Here is a 16,456-nt window from a genome sequence, read left to right on the forward strand (position 1 = left end):
TATGTCTTCAAATCCAAGTAGGTTAACTTAAGCCAGGGCCCCATTCCACAGAGTGATCTTAGCACTAAGATGATTGTAGCTCCCATACTTTAACATAGACTTATGACAATTGTAGTGCTGAGATTATCAAAAGTCCCATACTTTAACATACACTTACGACAATTGTAGTGCTAAGACAGTTGTAACTCTCTTATTTTAACATAAACTTACGATAATCGTAGGGCTAAAATTAGACGATTGTACCATTTTTATCCCCCGCCCCTACAAAGTTGGCGTGTGTGTGCATGTGTGCGTGTGTGCGTCCCGAAATCGTTTCCGGAGCATCACTCAGAAACCGTTAAATTTTTCTCTACGAAACTTTGCATGTCGATCAGAATCATGCTGAACTAGTGCCTTTTGCTATATACTGATATAGGAATTTTATAAATTTTTATTTTTTTACGTTTCCATGGCAACAAGTTGGACTTAGGTTCTATAAGGGTGCTGTTCGTTATATAATTTCTTACAAAACTTTGCATGTTTACCAGACACATACTGAACTCCTCCATTTGATATTAAGGAGTTTTATAAATGTTTATTTTAGAATTTCCATTGCAGCTATTTTGACATGGCCTAAGAGAAATGTTGGGTCCGTTACCCGGTTTGGGACCATAACGTGTTAAAATGGCGGGGAATATAGATGACTTCGTCGTCTATACGCTTGTTTAACATAGACCTGTGACAATTGTAGAGCCAAGATCCCATGTTCTTTTGTGTTCTCCAGTAAAATGTAATATCTGTTTTGTGTTGTTTCAGAAATTTACGTTGAACACAGAATATGTGTGCATCCCTGGGAGTCAGTCGGGCCTGAGTACAGGATCAATACTTGTTATTTTGTAAGTATGGCCAGGTGGCTGAGTGGATTAGGCTACAAAAATATTCTTGGTTCTCAGGCACCGCCCGCATCATAAAGTTCGCCGCACATTTTGTGTTAATTTCCATTTTTAAAAAAATCCTTAAATATTCCAAATCCAACGGTAGTCAAATACTATATTCCAGTATTTTACTCATCAAGGAATACATTTATGTAGTGAGGCCCTTTCCCAGGTTAAATGTAAACAACTGTTTTTTGCTTACACACTAGTCTGAACAACCAAAAAAAACATAGACACCGTCCGCCCACACTTTAGGTTAAAAAAACATTTCCTGAGAACCAATTCCTGGTAGCAGCTCTTTATTTTGTATCCTTTGTTACAATATCAGGTTGTGATGTTCTGCTTAAACTTTTCGAAAATGTCATGTTGGCAAATTTAATATGTCCTGTTTGCACTATTTCAAATCAGACATTTTACAGTCACATTCTGACAAGTCCGGTGCCCTGACCGGTTTCCGGATCCCTGCCAAAATGTACTGGAATCTGTACATTACAAAGAAAGTGTTATCCCAAATATAACATGGTTTTTAACTTGGTGTTAAGAATACAAGGAAGAAGTGGAAAAAATTTTAATATGGAATACAAATGAATCACAAATATGCCAAATTAGCAAAGCAAATTTGAATATCCAGACATAATCAATAAAATATACCTAAAAGATATACCAGAAAAATCAAACATATCCTTTGCAAAAATGCAGTGTTAGAGAATCAGTCGCTTCACAGACTCATATTTGGTATGTTTCTCACTAAGCGGTTTTGAGTGCAATATTGCTGAGTGTTGTGTTAAACAACAAACAAATCATCCTGAGCAGATCAGCTGTTAGTTGCAGGTTGTGGCAATAGGGCAGCAAGGTCAAGGTGCAAGGTCAATAATGAAATTTTCTTTTTTTATTTTGCAGATTCTTTGTGCTTCTGGTGGTGTATTTGATAGCAGGAATCTTGTTCCTGAGGTTTATCCGAAAAGCAGAGGGATTAGAGTTGGTTCCGAATTATGATTTCTGGACTGCTATACCTTCCTTGATACGGGTAAGACTGAACTTCTTGGACAGAGCTTGTAGTATATAAGTAGCCTATATTCCAGGTGCATGACAGACATGTTTTCTTGTGGATATTACAGATTTTTTTGTACATGAAACAGCAGTGTAGAAGGGGCATTTTATCAAAACGTTTGATGTTTGAAATTTGTTTCTTGACTACCAAAGCTCCATCTTTGAAAACAACTTTAACTTGTGCATGGTTTTCATAAGCAATGATAAGTTCCCCTAGGTGCTTGTTACGATGAGTATGGTGTCTGAGTACGCTGTCTTTGGTGGAGTGAGTGAGTGAGTTGGGTTTAACGCCGCTTTTGACAGTATTCCAGTTATATCACAGCGTGTCAGCTTAATGTGGGAGGAAAGCCCGAAGTTATGCAGGTCTTAGACGTTTACCACTTTGGTGAAACCCACGAGCACGGGTAGGGTGCTGACAAACCTAGAAACATAATCGGGGCGAACCGGGGTTCGAACCCACAATCATAGGTTTCTGAATTGAAAACAGCTCAAGTTCAGACACCATACGGGGGCACGGGTGGCACAGTTTTCTAAGGCGACGCGATTCGCTGTGCAGAGTTGCGTCCCTTGGGCACGCCCGAAACCTATGATTGTGGGTTCAAATCCTGATTCGTACCGATTATGTTTCTAGGTTTGTCAACAACATACCTGTGCTCATCGGTTTCACCAAAGTGGTAAACGTCTGAGACCTGCTTTACTTCAGGCTTTCCTCCCACATTAAGCTGACACGCCGAGATATAACTGGTAAACTGTTAAAGGCGGCGTTAAACCCAACTCACTCACTCACAAAAAATGTTATGGCTTTGTTGTGGTAACTTGTATTTCACTAATAACCTAACCAATATAGGAGAAGAGCATTCATGGTTAGTATTACATTTTCAAATTACCTCAGTATTTAGGGAAATAAGATCTTTCAGAAATAATCCCAATTTTGAACAAAGTAATGATTTTTCCCCCAGTTCCCCCAATTTGACTGCTAAGGTGGCATTAAACCAACTCATCCGCTGTTTTCTCTATTTTGCAGGATGGAATTTATTTCACTCTCCGAGGATTCAAGACTGAATCAACATATCAGAAGATTTGATAGTCTCTTCATGTTTCTTGTTATTTGTGTGTGAGAGGAACTCAGGTTTTCACTGGTGTCACTGGTGCATAGTGCATAGTTCATAATATCAAAATCTCATGTGTGAAATCGAACTTATTTATGCATACGTAGTTTTCTAGACATATTCCAGAATGTATATATTTTTGAAATAATAGATGATAGCTATGTGTAATATATTTTCAAGAAGATATGTTTTGAATAATTCCATGCAAAGATTTCTTCAACATGATATTTTCCATCTATTGCTTTGTGTCGGTTTGAATCGTCAGTTGGTTGTGACAAGCAGAAAGTCTGCTAAAGAAACCGCTAGGTGGATACTTCCAATAACAGAGGGGCACAGGTGGCCCAGTTGTCTTAGGTGCTGCAATTCACTGTGCAGAGTTGTGTCCCTTGGACATGAATGATCATGGGGTTGAGTCTTGGTTCTGCCCTATGATGTTTCTAGGTTTGTCAGCACTATACCCGTGCTTGTGGGTTTCACCGAAGTGGTAAACGTCTGAGACCTGCATCACTTCAGGCTTTCCTCCCACATTAAGCTGACATCCCGTGATATAACTGGAATACTATTAAAAGTGGCATAAAGCCCAGCTCACTCCACCAAAAGTTACGGAACTTTTGCTATGATCTTATTTAGCAGTGGTCTAAAGTTGTCTAGTTGTTGCAGTTGGAGTGAGTGAGTGAGTGTGTATGGTTTTTACGCTGCTTTTAGCAATATTCCAGCAATATCAGCGCGGGGACACCAGAAATCGGCTTCACACATTGTACCCATGTTGGGAATCGAACCCGGGTCTTCGGCATGACGAGCGAATGCTTTAACCACTAGGCTACCCAACCGTCCCTGTTGCTGTTGGAGATGGAGGAGTTGGAGATAAGGGTGCATGGGCAATGTATCTCTTTGAATGTTTGATAAGAAAGATTTAACACAAACTTTCTACCGTGACGTTCTTCAATTATGATATATATCCAACCTGCTTTTGTATGTTCTGTAAGATAAGACTGTGTTGAATGATGTATGAGAGATTCAGCTTCTTTTTGTTAGATCTGAAGTAGATGTGGATCCACATGTATGTAATTCCTGCCACTGTTTGCCCACTAGGGGATACCAAGTTTTGGCTATTAGATCTGAAGTAGGCGTGAATCCACATGTATCTTGGCCCTGCCACTGTCTGCCCAGAGGTTCCAAGTTTTGACTTTTAGATCTGAAGTAGATGTGAATCCATATGTATCTCGGTCCCAAGTTTTGGCTATTAGATCTCAAGTAGATGTGAATCCATATGTATCTAGGCCCTGCCACTGTCTGCCAAGAGGTTCCAAGTTTTGACTTTTAGATCCGAAATAGACGTTATTCCATATGTATCTAGGTCCTGCCACTATATGCACAGAGGCTCCAAGTTTTGACTCTTAGATCTCAAGTAGACGTTATTCCATATGTTTCTAGGTCCTGCCACTGTCTGCCCAGAGGTTCCAAGTTTTGACTTTTAGATCTCAAGTAGATGTGAATCCATATGTATCCAGGCCATGCCACTGTATGCACAGAGGCTCCAAGTTTTGCCAATTAGATCTCAAGTAGATGTGAATCCATATGTATCTAGGTCCTGCCACTGTCTGCCCAGAGGTTCCAAGTTTTGGCTATTAGATCTGAAGTAGACGTTATTCCATATGTATCTAGGTCCTGCCACTATATGCACAGAGGTTCCAAGTTTTGGCTCTTAGATCTGAAGTAGACGTTATTCCATATGTATCTAGGTCCTGCCACTATATGCCCAGAGGTTCCAAGTTTTGGCTATTAGATCTGAAGTATACGTTATTCCATATGTATCTAGGTCCTGCCACTATATGCACAGAGGTTCCAAGTTTTTACTCTTAGATCTCAAGTAGACGTTATTCCATATGTATCTAGGTCCTGCCACTATATGCACAGAGGTTCCAAGTTTTGACTCTTAGATCTCAAGTAGGTGTGAATCCATATGTATCTAGGTCCTGCCACTGTCTGCCCAGAGGTTCCAAGTTTTGACTTTTAGATCTGAAGTAGATGTGAATCCATATGTATCTAGGTCCTGCCACTATATGCACAGAGGCTCCAAGTTTTTACTCTTAGATCTCAAGTAGATGTGAATCCACATGTATCTAGGTCCTGCCACTTTCTGCCCAGAGGTTCCAAGTTTTGACTCTTAGATCTCAAGTAGGTGTAAATCCATATGTATCTAGGTCCTGCCACTGTATGCACAGAGGCTCCAAGCTTGACTTTTAGGTCTCAAGTAAATGTGAATCCATATGTATCTAGGTCCTGCCACTGTCTGCCCAGAGGTTCCAAGTTTTGACTTTTAGATCTCATGTAGATGTGAATCCATATGTATCTAGGTCCTGCCACTATATGCACAGAGGTTCCAAGTTTTGACTTTTAGATCTGAAGTAGGTGTGAATCCACATGTATCTAGGTCCTGCCACTGTCTGTACAGAGGTTCCAAGTTTTGACTCTTAGATCTCAAGTAGGTGTGAATCCATATGTATTTAGGTCCTGCCACTGTCTGCCCAGAGGCTGCAAGCTTTGACTTTTAGATCTGAAGTAGATGTGAATCCATATGTATCTAATTCCTGCCACTGTCCTTCCAATAGGAGATTCAAAGTTTAAGCTTTTACATCCTAAGTAGTAAACTGACACACTAAAATTGCATATTTGATTTTTTGTAATATTTTGCAAAATGGCCACAAAAATCAATTGAAATTGCTCAGAGCATTTGGGCATGAGATAATCAACACAATGTCATCGTTGGGGTTCAAGTCTCATTTGATGTGTTTCGATATAGACACAGAAAAACACAGCTTGTCTGATGCTTCAAATTTTGATTGTGTGTTTTTCTGTGTGCCAGTATATGAAACTCCTGCCATGGTCTGCCCAGATATTTCAAGTTTTGGCAGTTAGATCTGAAGTGTATGTGGATCCACGTGTCTCCCTACGTCCTGCTACTTTCTAATAACAAGTTACAGCTTTCTGATTTATTATTATCCCCCGTTACGAAGTGGAAGGCGGATATAGGAATGGTAGCTGTCCATCCATCCATGACGTTTTGTTTCTGGAGCCGAACTAAAAAACCATGAAGGATATCTTAACCAAACTTGTCACATAGATAGGTCTAGTGGTGAACTGGTGCCTTTTGATAGTTTGGGATTTTTAAAAAAGATTCTTTTTAAGTTTCCATAGTCACGACTTGGACTTAGACTGAAAGTGGTGGTAGTGCCCGTTTCTGGAGGACTGATGCCTTGCACACAACCAGTCATGTCATATTGGCGGGGGATATGAGTATTTCATGCTTATTATATGTTAATTGAATACTATTACTCATTCTTATTTCCCTTCCATGGATTTGTCCCTACTTTATGAGTGTTATCCTGAACCCAAAGTGTTTAAGCAAAGTGTGAAAGGTAAAATATACTGTAAGTCATGAAATTAATGCAAGCCTTACTTAATGCAAAATACATAATAACAAATCTCATAATAAACAATGTAATTGGCGCTAGATTAAGACAGTGCTTCTTACCATGTTCATTGTCAAGTGTGGTCAACTTGTTTACACATGTTGATCAAACAGTTATGACTGTCGCAAACCAGGTAGGACAGCATCTTTGTTCTTGGTAAGCTTGTCAAATAATCTTACATAGTGATAATGTCCAGTACAGTTACAGCAGCCGGTAAAGCATTTCGCAAACTGTTTTAACAAGCTTTGTCAGTGATCCGAGCTATCTCTTTTGAATATGCGTTGTCTGAAATTTCCTGTTTTTGAGTTCCTGAAAGTTTTATCACATGTAAAGCAGTTAAGTTAAGTTGTGAGATAACAACATATCATCCCACACTATATGATTGAATTCCATGTCTACAACCTTTATCTTATTGTTTGCTGATTAACTTTTGAAGGGTACTCACATTAATCTGGTGAAATTAACTTCATGATTTACAGTACATTTATTTTTGTCAAGGAAAGAATGATGGATATATTTATTTTGTTTGTTGTTTAACAACACACTCTGCAACAGTCCAGCTTATAACAGCGGTTTGTAAATAATTGAGTGGATCAGACGACCCTCTGGTAGACATCATGAGCATCAGCCTTTGCATTTTGATATGATGACCTGCATCAATGAGTCAACAAGCCTGACCACCCGATCCCGTTAGTCTCCTAATTTTAATCTGGATCTTCACAGGTTGAAGGACATATACTGCCCCAAGTTTGGCCTGTTAGATCTAAAGATGTGGAACCCAAGTTAACTTCATTTTGCTTCTGTACACTCTTGCTATTCATGCAATAACTAACATGGTAGAAGGTAATATATTGTCATGGAGATGTACATTGCAAGCATTGCATTTGATTGGCATTTCTTTCATTTTGTTTCCATAAACCAAAGAAAATATGCCATGCCCAAAAGAAGACTACGGTTTTGTGATTGGCTGATAATAGAATGGGAGGGGCTTAAAATGCATTATTGTGCTGAATGATGTCACTCCTTTCATACTGTTCACAGTTTTTTGTGTAAATGATTACATGAGAAAGACGTCTGTAAATTTATTATTGGTGGTGTATTCATTTATAAGAATTGTCTTCCATGTTTTTTGCATTGTGGATTTACATAGTATGCACACCAGTTTTTACGTTTTTACATACATAAGCGCTATTGATACCGAAGTCACTTCTTTATTTATTTAATACTATTTGTTAGGCTAATGGTAATTTTGTCTTAGGCGCCACGATTCACTGTGCAGAGTCACGTCCCCTGGGCACGCCAGAAACCTATGATTGCTGGTTCGAATCCCGGTTTGCCCCGATTATCTTTCTGGGTTTGTCATCACCATACCTGTGCTCGTGGGTTTCACCAAAGTGGTAAACGTCTGAGAGCTGCATCACTTCAGGCTTTCCTCCCACATTAAGCTGACATGCCGAGATATAACTGGAATACTGTTAAAAGCGGCGTTAAACCCAACTCACTCACTCTCATGGTAATTTCCATTTCATTGTTTACTCCATGCTCTGTGAATGTTATCCTATCCAAAAGCTATATATTTATACATGTTTATGCCAAGTGTGTAATTCCTGTTTTAAGATCTAAAAAAATATGTAAACATTGTTGTTTGTCAGAGAAAGAATGAAGGCTATATACTTGTATACTGAAATTTTTGTGTGAATTTAGTAAGTATTTGTGGTTGTTTGAAGTTCATCGTGTGTTGTAGCTCGAGGCCATATAACGTGCCTCTGTGCCACTTGCTCATGTCATGTCCCAAGGATGAACCAGTTTGTGTGAAGCAATACATTAAGAATTTTTGTTTATTTAAATATATTGAGTTTGTTAATCATGTAATAATGATGACGGTTATTTGTTTCTGTTGTGAATGATAGGTTGATTGTAGGTTATTACCATATATAACACTTTGCAAATAAGATTTCAGAAATAAAATTCCTAACTTTTATAACTGATAAGTCTTTGTCTTATTACTACCATACAGTCAGTTTATCACTGTATTAATTAGATGGTGTAGCTTCCAGAAAGGGGTTGAATATTGTATAATTGAGCTGTTTACCACATGTTGTAGCTTTCAGAAAGGGGTTAATTATTGTGCAGTTGAGCTGTTTACCACGTGGTGTAGCTTCCAGAAAGGGGTTGAATATTGTATAATTGAGCTGTTTACCACGTGTTGTAGCTTTCAGAAAGGGGTTGAATATTGTGCAGTTGAGCTGTTTACCACGTGTCATAGCTTTCAGAAAGGGATTGAATATTGTGCAGTTCAGCTGTTTATCAGGTGGTGTAGCATTCAGAAAGGGTTGAATATTGTCCAGTTCTGCTATTTACCACGTGGTGTAGTTTCCAGAAAGGGGTTGAATATTGTTTAATTGAGTTGTTTACCACATGGTGTAGCTTTCAGAAAGGGGTTGAATATTGTGCATTTGCGGTGTTTACCACGTGTTGTAGCTTTCAGAAAGGGGTTGAATATTGTGCAGTTGAGCTGTTTACCATGTTTTGTAGCTTTCAGAAAGGGATTGAATATTGTGCAGTTCTGCTATTTACCATGTGGTGTAGTTTCCAGAAAGGGGTTGAATATTGTGCATTTGCGGTGTTTACCACGTCTTGTAGCTTTCAGAAAGGGGTTGAATATTGTGAAGTTCAGCTGTTTTTCAGGTTGTGTAGCTTTCAGAAAGGAGTTGAATATTGTCCAGTTCTGCTTTTTACCACGTGGTGTAGTTTCCAGAAAGGTGTTGAATATTGTGCAGTTGAGCTATTTACCAGTTAGTGAAGCTTTCAGAAAGGGGTTGAATATTGTGCAGTTGAGCTATTTACCAGGTGGTGTAGCGTCCAGCGAGGGGTTGAATATTGTGCAGTTCAGCTGTTTACCAGTTAGTGAAGCTTTCGGAAAGGGGTTGAATATTGTGTAGTTGGGCTGTTTACAAGGTGGTGTAGCGTCCAGAGAGGGGTTGAATATTGTGCAGTTCAGCTGTTTACCACGTGTAGCTTCCAGAAAGGAGTTGAATATTGTGCATTTGAGCTATTTACCAGGTGGTGTGGCTTACAGGAAGAGGGTGAATATTGTGTAGTGAGTGAGTATTGATTTGCTCTACTTTTAGCAGCATTCCTGCAATATCACGACGGGGAACACCAGAAATGGGCTTCACTCATCATACCCATGTGGAAATTGAACCCAGGTCTTTTGTGTGACGAGCGATCGCTTTAATCACTATTCTACCCCACCGCCCCCTGTAAAGTTGAGCTCTGTACACGGGTGGTATCACTGCCAGAAAGGTGTTAAATATTATGAAGTTGAGCACTGTTGACCAGGTGGTGTAGCTCCAAGAAAGGGGTTGAATATGGTGTAGCTGAAGATCAATGAAGATCCGGATAAGAATAGGTCTTAAGCAACCCTTGCTTGCTGTAAAAGGCTACTATACTATCCTAAGAGGCGACTAACGGGATCGGTTGGTCAGGCTTGCTGACTTGGTTGATGCATGTCATCGTATCCCAATTTTGCCAAGTTCGATGCTCATGATGTCAATCACTGGATTGTCTGGACCAGTCTCGGTTATTTACAGGCCGCCGTCATAAAGTTATATTGCTGTGTTCGGCGTAAGTAAGTACCGCGGACCTTCACCCCCAGATAGACCCTCTGAGCATCAAGTGGATATGGTGAAATTGAATTTATAGAATTTATGTATATATTGCCATTCATAATGTTTTGCAGCAGCTGCTGTCAAGCTGACACATTTTGTATTACGTGCCCCCGAAGAGATCACCCGCTTTAACTAACATACAGCTGGATTACACATTGTGTAATACCAAAAGGCGTGCTTATGTACTCTCGGAACGTTTCATGAACAAATATTGAAAGCTCTCAACATCCCCTGGCTTATTCAACGACATTGCGTGTGGAGATGATTTATCACTGAGAGGAGCTTATGCACACTCGGTTACCCCAGCAACCTTGTTGCAAGGCTGACGTCACATGGCATTGTTTCGCCGATGGATCTTGCAACAAAATTCCACAAATTACGTCATCGGGTATATTGGCAATTTTTAAGTTACTCTCACCCTAGTCTATGAGACGTCACGTTTCTCTAGAGTCCGCCTGCACTGTCATAACGTTACGAAGTGCAGTCAAATATACACACAGCGACAAAACGAAAACAGGTTACAATTGGTACATATTTCTGCCAAATCCTGCCGAGAAACCTACCCTCTATACGATATATAGAGGTTATCACACGAGTGTGTTTGGGAATGGTAAATATCCTGCATTAGGAACACTATGTATTTAGCTCGCCAAGGCTCGCTAAATACAATGTTTATTCCCAATGCAGGATATTTACCATTTCCCAAACACACTCGCGTGATAACCTCTTTATCATATTATGTCATTCTTTAATTCTGTGCTTTAATATCGCTTTCCCCTTCTCACAAACATTACCGAAACATTGGAGTTTTCCCGGAATATGCACATTAATATTTATTACGTCACAGGGTAAGTGATGTGTCAGTCGGACAGTGACAGTAGCCAATGTAGTTCCAACTGAAATTTGTTTTTTATACAGTGGCGAAGCAACATATACGCAAAACAACAACTGTTTTTACTTGACTTTCGCGGTAATCCATCGGTCTGTCCGCTACAGTAACTGCCCTTTGTCAAAGGGCAGCTACTCTAACCCTAGTCTATGAGACGTCACGACCACGTTCAGACGTTGTTGACAGACGGCCTGTCCTGTCATAACGTTAAGAAGTGCAGTCAGATGCACACACAGCGGCAAAACGAAACAAGGTAACAATTCAAACATATTTCGGCCAAATCCAACTATTTTAATTTGTGGAAAAGGTTTCAAGCTGCTGAGGTCTATAAGCACAGATATGGATACTGATCTAGGCTAGGCCTATTGCCCTCGCAAAATGGTTTCGAAATTTATATATCTCCAAAGTAGCCAAAACATATAAAATGCCTTAGCTACGTCACAGTTAGACACTGGTTTTCCGTATATTTGTCTATTCTTTTGATAATGATAGCAATTATCCCTGTAGTTTATCCAGATTCCCGATGGTTAATGCTGACTCGATCGCCGAATGACAAGGGCGACGCCATGTTTGTTTATGAACACTGAAAGTAGTCCCTACTTGACCTTTGATATTTGCATCTCTATCCGCATATGACCCCAACGGATATCGTTTTTATCCGTTGGTTTTATCCTGTCGAGAAACCTACCCATTATATGATATCTTATGTTTTAATCTTTACTTTAGAGATGAGCGATAACAATCTATCGTTTCTAGATGTAATGGTTACAATTTCAAACAATAACATTGAAACAGATGTATATTACAAACCAACCGATTCGAAGCAATACCTCACTCATTAGCAAGTAGAATCTGCGCAATTGTATCTAATTAAGATCGTGCACAATATAGACTCGATGAACTGAGGGAGTCACTATTAGAAAGAAACTACCCTAGAAAAATAGTGGAAGACGCAATAAACAAGGCTAAATCACAAAACCGTTGTGATCTTTTTAAACCTAAAGCTAAACCTAACGAGAGTGTTCTCCCTTTTGTTACAACCTTTAATCCCCCAAACCCGGAAATATTTGGAAGTGTTCGGGAAACACTGTATCCCTTAAATAAGTGTAAAGAACTACAAAAACAAAAAAAATATCACAAAATAAACTTATTAAAAGTAAAAGACAAAATCTGAAACCGATTCTTAAAAGGCTTCTCTCTCAAATGGAAAACAAGAATGTAAAACAGTACAAAAGTGTAACAGACCAAATTGTGGTACTTGCCCTCATGTTTTACAATGTTGTTCTTTTACATTCAAAGACGGAAAAAACTTTCTATGTCCGTGAAAATATTAATTGTGCTTAAAAAAACTTGATTTATGTCATACAATGTGCTGGATGCAAGGCCGAATACATTGGACAGACAGGGGACACCCTAAGAACGAGAGTGAGGGTCCACCAGTTTTAATTGACTAGCGCTTTCAACTCGTACAACGTACGAGTCTCATCAGGCCATATCGGACATGAAGTAGTAACATATAGTTACGTGACGTCATAACATTTAGGAGAACTATGACGCCACAATGCCAAGGTGACAATGGACCAAATAACTTACGCCTTTACATTTAACTTAGGCGCGTATTTAGGAATGAAATGTTGCCCATTTTGAAACAATGTAGGTTCATGTTCATAATTTAGCTTATACAGTGGGAAAACTAAAAAGTTACCGCTTCCACATGTATCTAAATGTTCACTGAGTGGAATCGTGCGGTTGTTAGGCTGCTTTATTTGTAAACTGTGACGATTCATTCTTCTTTTCAATTTGAGTTCTGTCTTTCCGTTATACTTTTCATGCATCCACTACAAACAATCAAGTAAATAACATTTCTAGTATCACGAGTCATATTTTGTTTTACAGTAAGTTTAGTGTCCTTTTGGACTAAAGAGCCTTCAATTATATTTCTGCAAGTAAGGCAACGTTTGTCACGGCACTAAAACAAACAAACAAACACACACACACACACACACACACACACACACACACACACACACACACATATATATATATATATATATAGGCTGAACCCGACACTCCATTGTGTGAGCATCGATCTACGCAATTGGAAGACGATGACTTGCATCACTGTATCAACCAAGTCAGCGAGCAGGAATACGGATCCATTTAGTTGTCTTTTGCAACAAACATATGTTAGGATCCAGGGATGCTTTAATTATTGACATGTTTTCGTACAATGCATTCCCATATTCTATTCATTGCTTTCCATTGAATATTTAACGAAACCACGTGCTTGTTTAAACAATGGCATTTGCATTCTCTGTCATCGGTTAATGCAGGGTAATAAGAGCGACAAAACCCTTTTCATGTCCATAACAAATCTGCTCAAAGGAGAGTCGATTGTACAATTCTCACTATCCTGAGCATGTGTTTATTTATTACTTTCACAGTGATGACACCATGGGGGAGCGTATCCTGCCCCACTGTTGGCACCTGTCATAAACACCTTCAAAGTCAAATCAATTGATTCCGTAAAAAACACTGGGACAAGTAAAAAAAGTGAATTGCCTTGGACTTTATCTTTGTCATTGATGCGTGAAATGTGGAACTTTCCTCCACATGTCTACCATTAAACTGTTTGAAAGCTTCTCTGAGTCATTGAATCAAACAATTACAGAGACAAAGTTGTAATCTTCGTTAAAGAGCATGCTCGATTGTACCTCAAAAGTTGCGAAATGTAGACATGTGGACAATGTTTATGCATAGATCTAAATATGAAACAGGTGAAGCGGTCTCACTGGTCTTCTTTATTCCTAGTTCAGATCAGGTGGGTAAATCAATGGAAGGAGATGGCTATTCGGTGCTTATTGAATACAATTTCAGTTGAACCATCAAGCCATTTCCGTGATGTCAAAAATGTAAAACAATTGCATCGAGTACGCCGACGAGGGACGACCTACGGCGACAAAATCCTTTAAGGCCAGGTGAGCTAAAACTAAGTTGTATGCTGGATGTCCTGATGTCGGCTCCTCCTTTCGCAAAAAACTAATCGCTTGTTTTGAAGCAGTGAAATTTTGGGTCCCCAACAGTATATTTTGACAAAAATAATAAAAATTCAATTCATCACATTAGAAGTTTCCATTCTCCACATTCTTATATTGAGATATTATTCTGACGGTATCGCAAATACAATTTCAGCAGTACGTCACATTTGGTATGTGACTGGTCAAATATTTAATAGGTTAATCCGAATTCTTACCTAATTAGCGTTCTGGTTATTCTAAAAGCGTTACCCTGCATGATTGTTTCAGTTTGATCACCGCAGACCTAAATATTTGTAGAAACGTAGTTTTTCAATATTCGTTGGAGGGCATTAAAAAATGTAGATTTGCAGACACTACATTATTCAGAGAACATGTCAAATACATTGATAACAGACAATACGGTGTGTTTCAAATATCGGAAATATTGAAACAACATGTACCATTGGATCAGTGAGGTCAATTGACGAGAAACTGATCGCTCTAAATTAATAAAACGGACAAACCTATTCCCATATTCATAAGAAATCTCTTCTAAAAGCAGAGTGAACGTTGATGACAAATCACTCACGCAATTTCCCGAGAAGCTAAAACATGTGCCACCTCTCAGTGATATATTAAATAAAGTGAGATAAATTGAAAGGGTCATATGTCAGTGAAATGGCATACACAAGTATGTTACTGACCAGTCTTCCGTAAATCAGTTCAGATCATTACCATTATGTTTGTCTTTGACTTTATCGCCAAACGCATCTCAACCTTTTCCTTGGACAATGTCCAAAACTCGGAGTTGTAGGGTCCTAACATTTCACAATAATTAAATTTTCGTTGTGTTCATGGAAATTCCTGCATTCTGATTAGCTGAATTGGTCACGTGTTATTGCATTCATTTCCCAATGAATGTAAAAAATTAAGCCACGCCCACCGCGGCGCACTACTTTTATTACTTCGGAATGTCGGGGAATCCCAATATTACAGTCGAGGGAATTCCCTTTCTGCTCACGTGTATCGTCATGCACAGGACATTTAGCGACTTTCATGCATATTCATTGTCCAAACTACCCTTTGAAACCGAAGGCCGAGAATGAATGAAACAGCAAACGTGCAGGCTCGCTCGCCTGTTTTTTTCCCGCTCGCCCCGGTTCAACTTTCATGTCTTCGGGTTTCATTTATAACTAGCATTTCTCCAACTGTGATTTACCGTAATCGGGGAAGTAATGTTTGAATCACGCAGTAAATGACCATGTTATTTGAAACTGCCGCCTTCTCTCGGACATATTTCTTCCGGTTCGTTACAGTCTGACTGTTGCAGTTCTTTTCGCCTCTTGCCTTAATTGACAGGTCAAATGAACATTGTTTTAATCCCACTCTCCGTTGATTGGCTACTGACTGTGTAGGCGTGTCAAGTTATGTGCATAAATTAAACGATCACCTGATTCATGTCACGCCACTGTATGTATTACTACACCTGGAATGTTTATCAATGTCGTCATTTTTGTCTGTTTTGATATATGCAACTGTTTTGGGTTAAACTATTGTAGATAAAACATGTTTTACGTTGTCGAATTTAATTATAAGCATTGACTGTATATTTTTTTCGGTTCATTGAGGTATGAATCGAAAAGCCGATGTGCAAACTTTTGTAAGAATCCGCTACGCGGATTCATACAGTTTGCACATCGGCTTTTCGATTCATACCTCAATGAACCGAAAAAAATACACAGTCAATCCTTAAATGAAACACGGATTCACAGCATAACAGGAACGAGTGTTTTGTACGTCCAACTACTTCAGCAGTTCATTTACAATTTAAGGGATCCAGACAGTGCAATGTAAACATGGGCACAGAGACCCAGAGCATCACAGCAATCAATAACCGTCAGTACATGTTATCACAGATTCCACACTGCATCAAGATTAATAATTGGCACCAACTCTGTTTAACATCTGTGGAAACCATGGCATCTTTGGTTCGTTGCAGTCGCAGATGTTGCTGCCTTTTAAGATAAACACATGTGCCCTAGTGTCACCTTAACGCATGTGTCTAACACCACACATAAAACTATCATAAAATTGTGAGTTATTGATAATTATATGCTATTTGCACATGGGCATTTTAGCAATTTTCAATGCTGAATGGTCAGTTAAAAGGGAGATGACGCCAAATTTGTCCATTCTGGAGAACAATACGATACGATTTTATTCATTATTCATGTCTCTTAAAAGCATTTCTTCATCTGAACACTGTTTCTGATATGTAACCATGACGTTTGATTCGTCCTTCCTCATTTATTCTCATAAAACGTATTGCATAA

General features: G+C 39.1%; 1 protein-coding gene across 3 annotated transcripts in view; it reads left to right on the plus strand.

The window, feature by feature from the left end:
* Positions 1 to 7,934, plus strand: part of LOC124140441 (cation-dependent mannose-6-phosphate receptor-like) — a 49,658-nt gene extending 41,724 nt beyond the window's left edge. For 2 of the 3 annotated variants that reach the window (XM_048381218.1, XM_048381217.1), the window contains exons 5-7: positions 796 to 875; positions 1,815 to 1,941; positions 2,989 to 7,934. In XM_048381218.1, coding sequence (XP_048237175.1) covers positions 796 to 875; positions 1,815 to 1,941; positions 2,989 to 3,048 — 267 coding nt within the window. In that variant the 3' untranslated portion in view covers positions 3,049 to 7,934. The remainder of the gene's footprint in view (positions 1 to 795; positions 876 to 1,814; positions 1,942 to 2,988) is intronic. The other variant, XR_007217999.1, reaches the window with a different exon arrangement.
* Positions 7,935 to 16,456: the final 8,522 nt, after the last annotated feature.

This window comes from Haliotis rufescens, unplaced genomic scaffold (genome assembly GCF_023055435.1).
Source record: "Haliotis rufescens isolate VD_foot unplaced genomic scaffold, xgHalRufe1.0.p SCAF_37, whole genome shotgun sequence".
Lineage (NCBI taxonomy): Eukaryota > Metazoa > Mollusca > Gastropoda > Lepetellida > Haliotidae > Haliotis > Haliotis rufescens.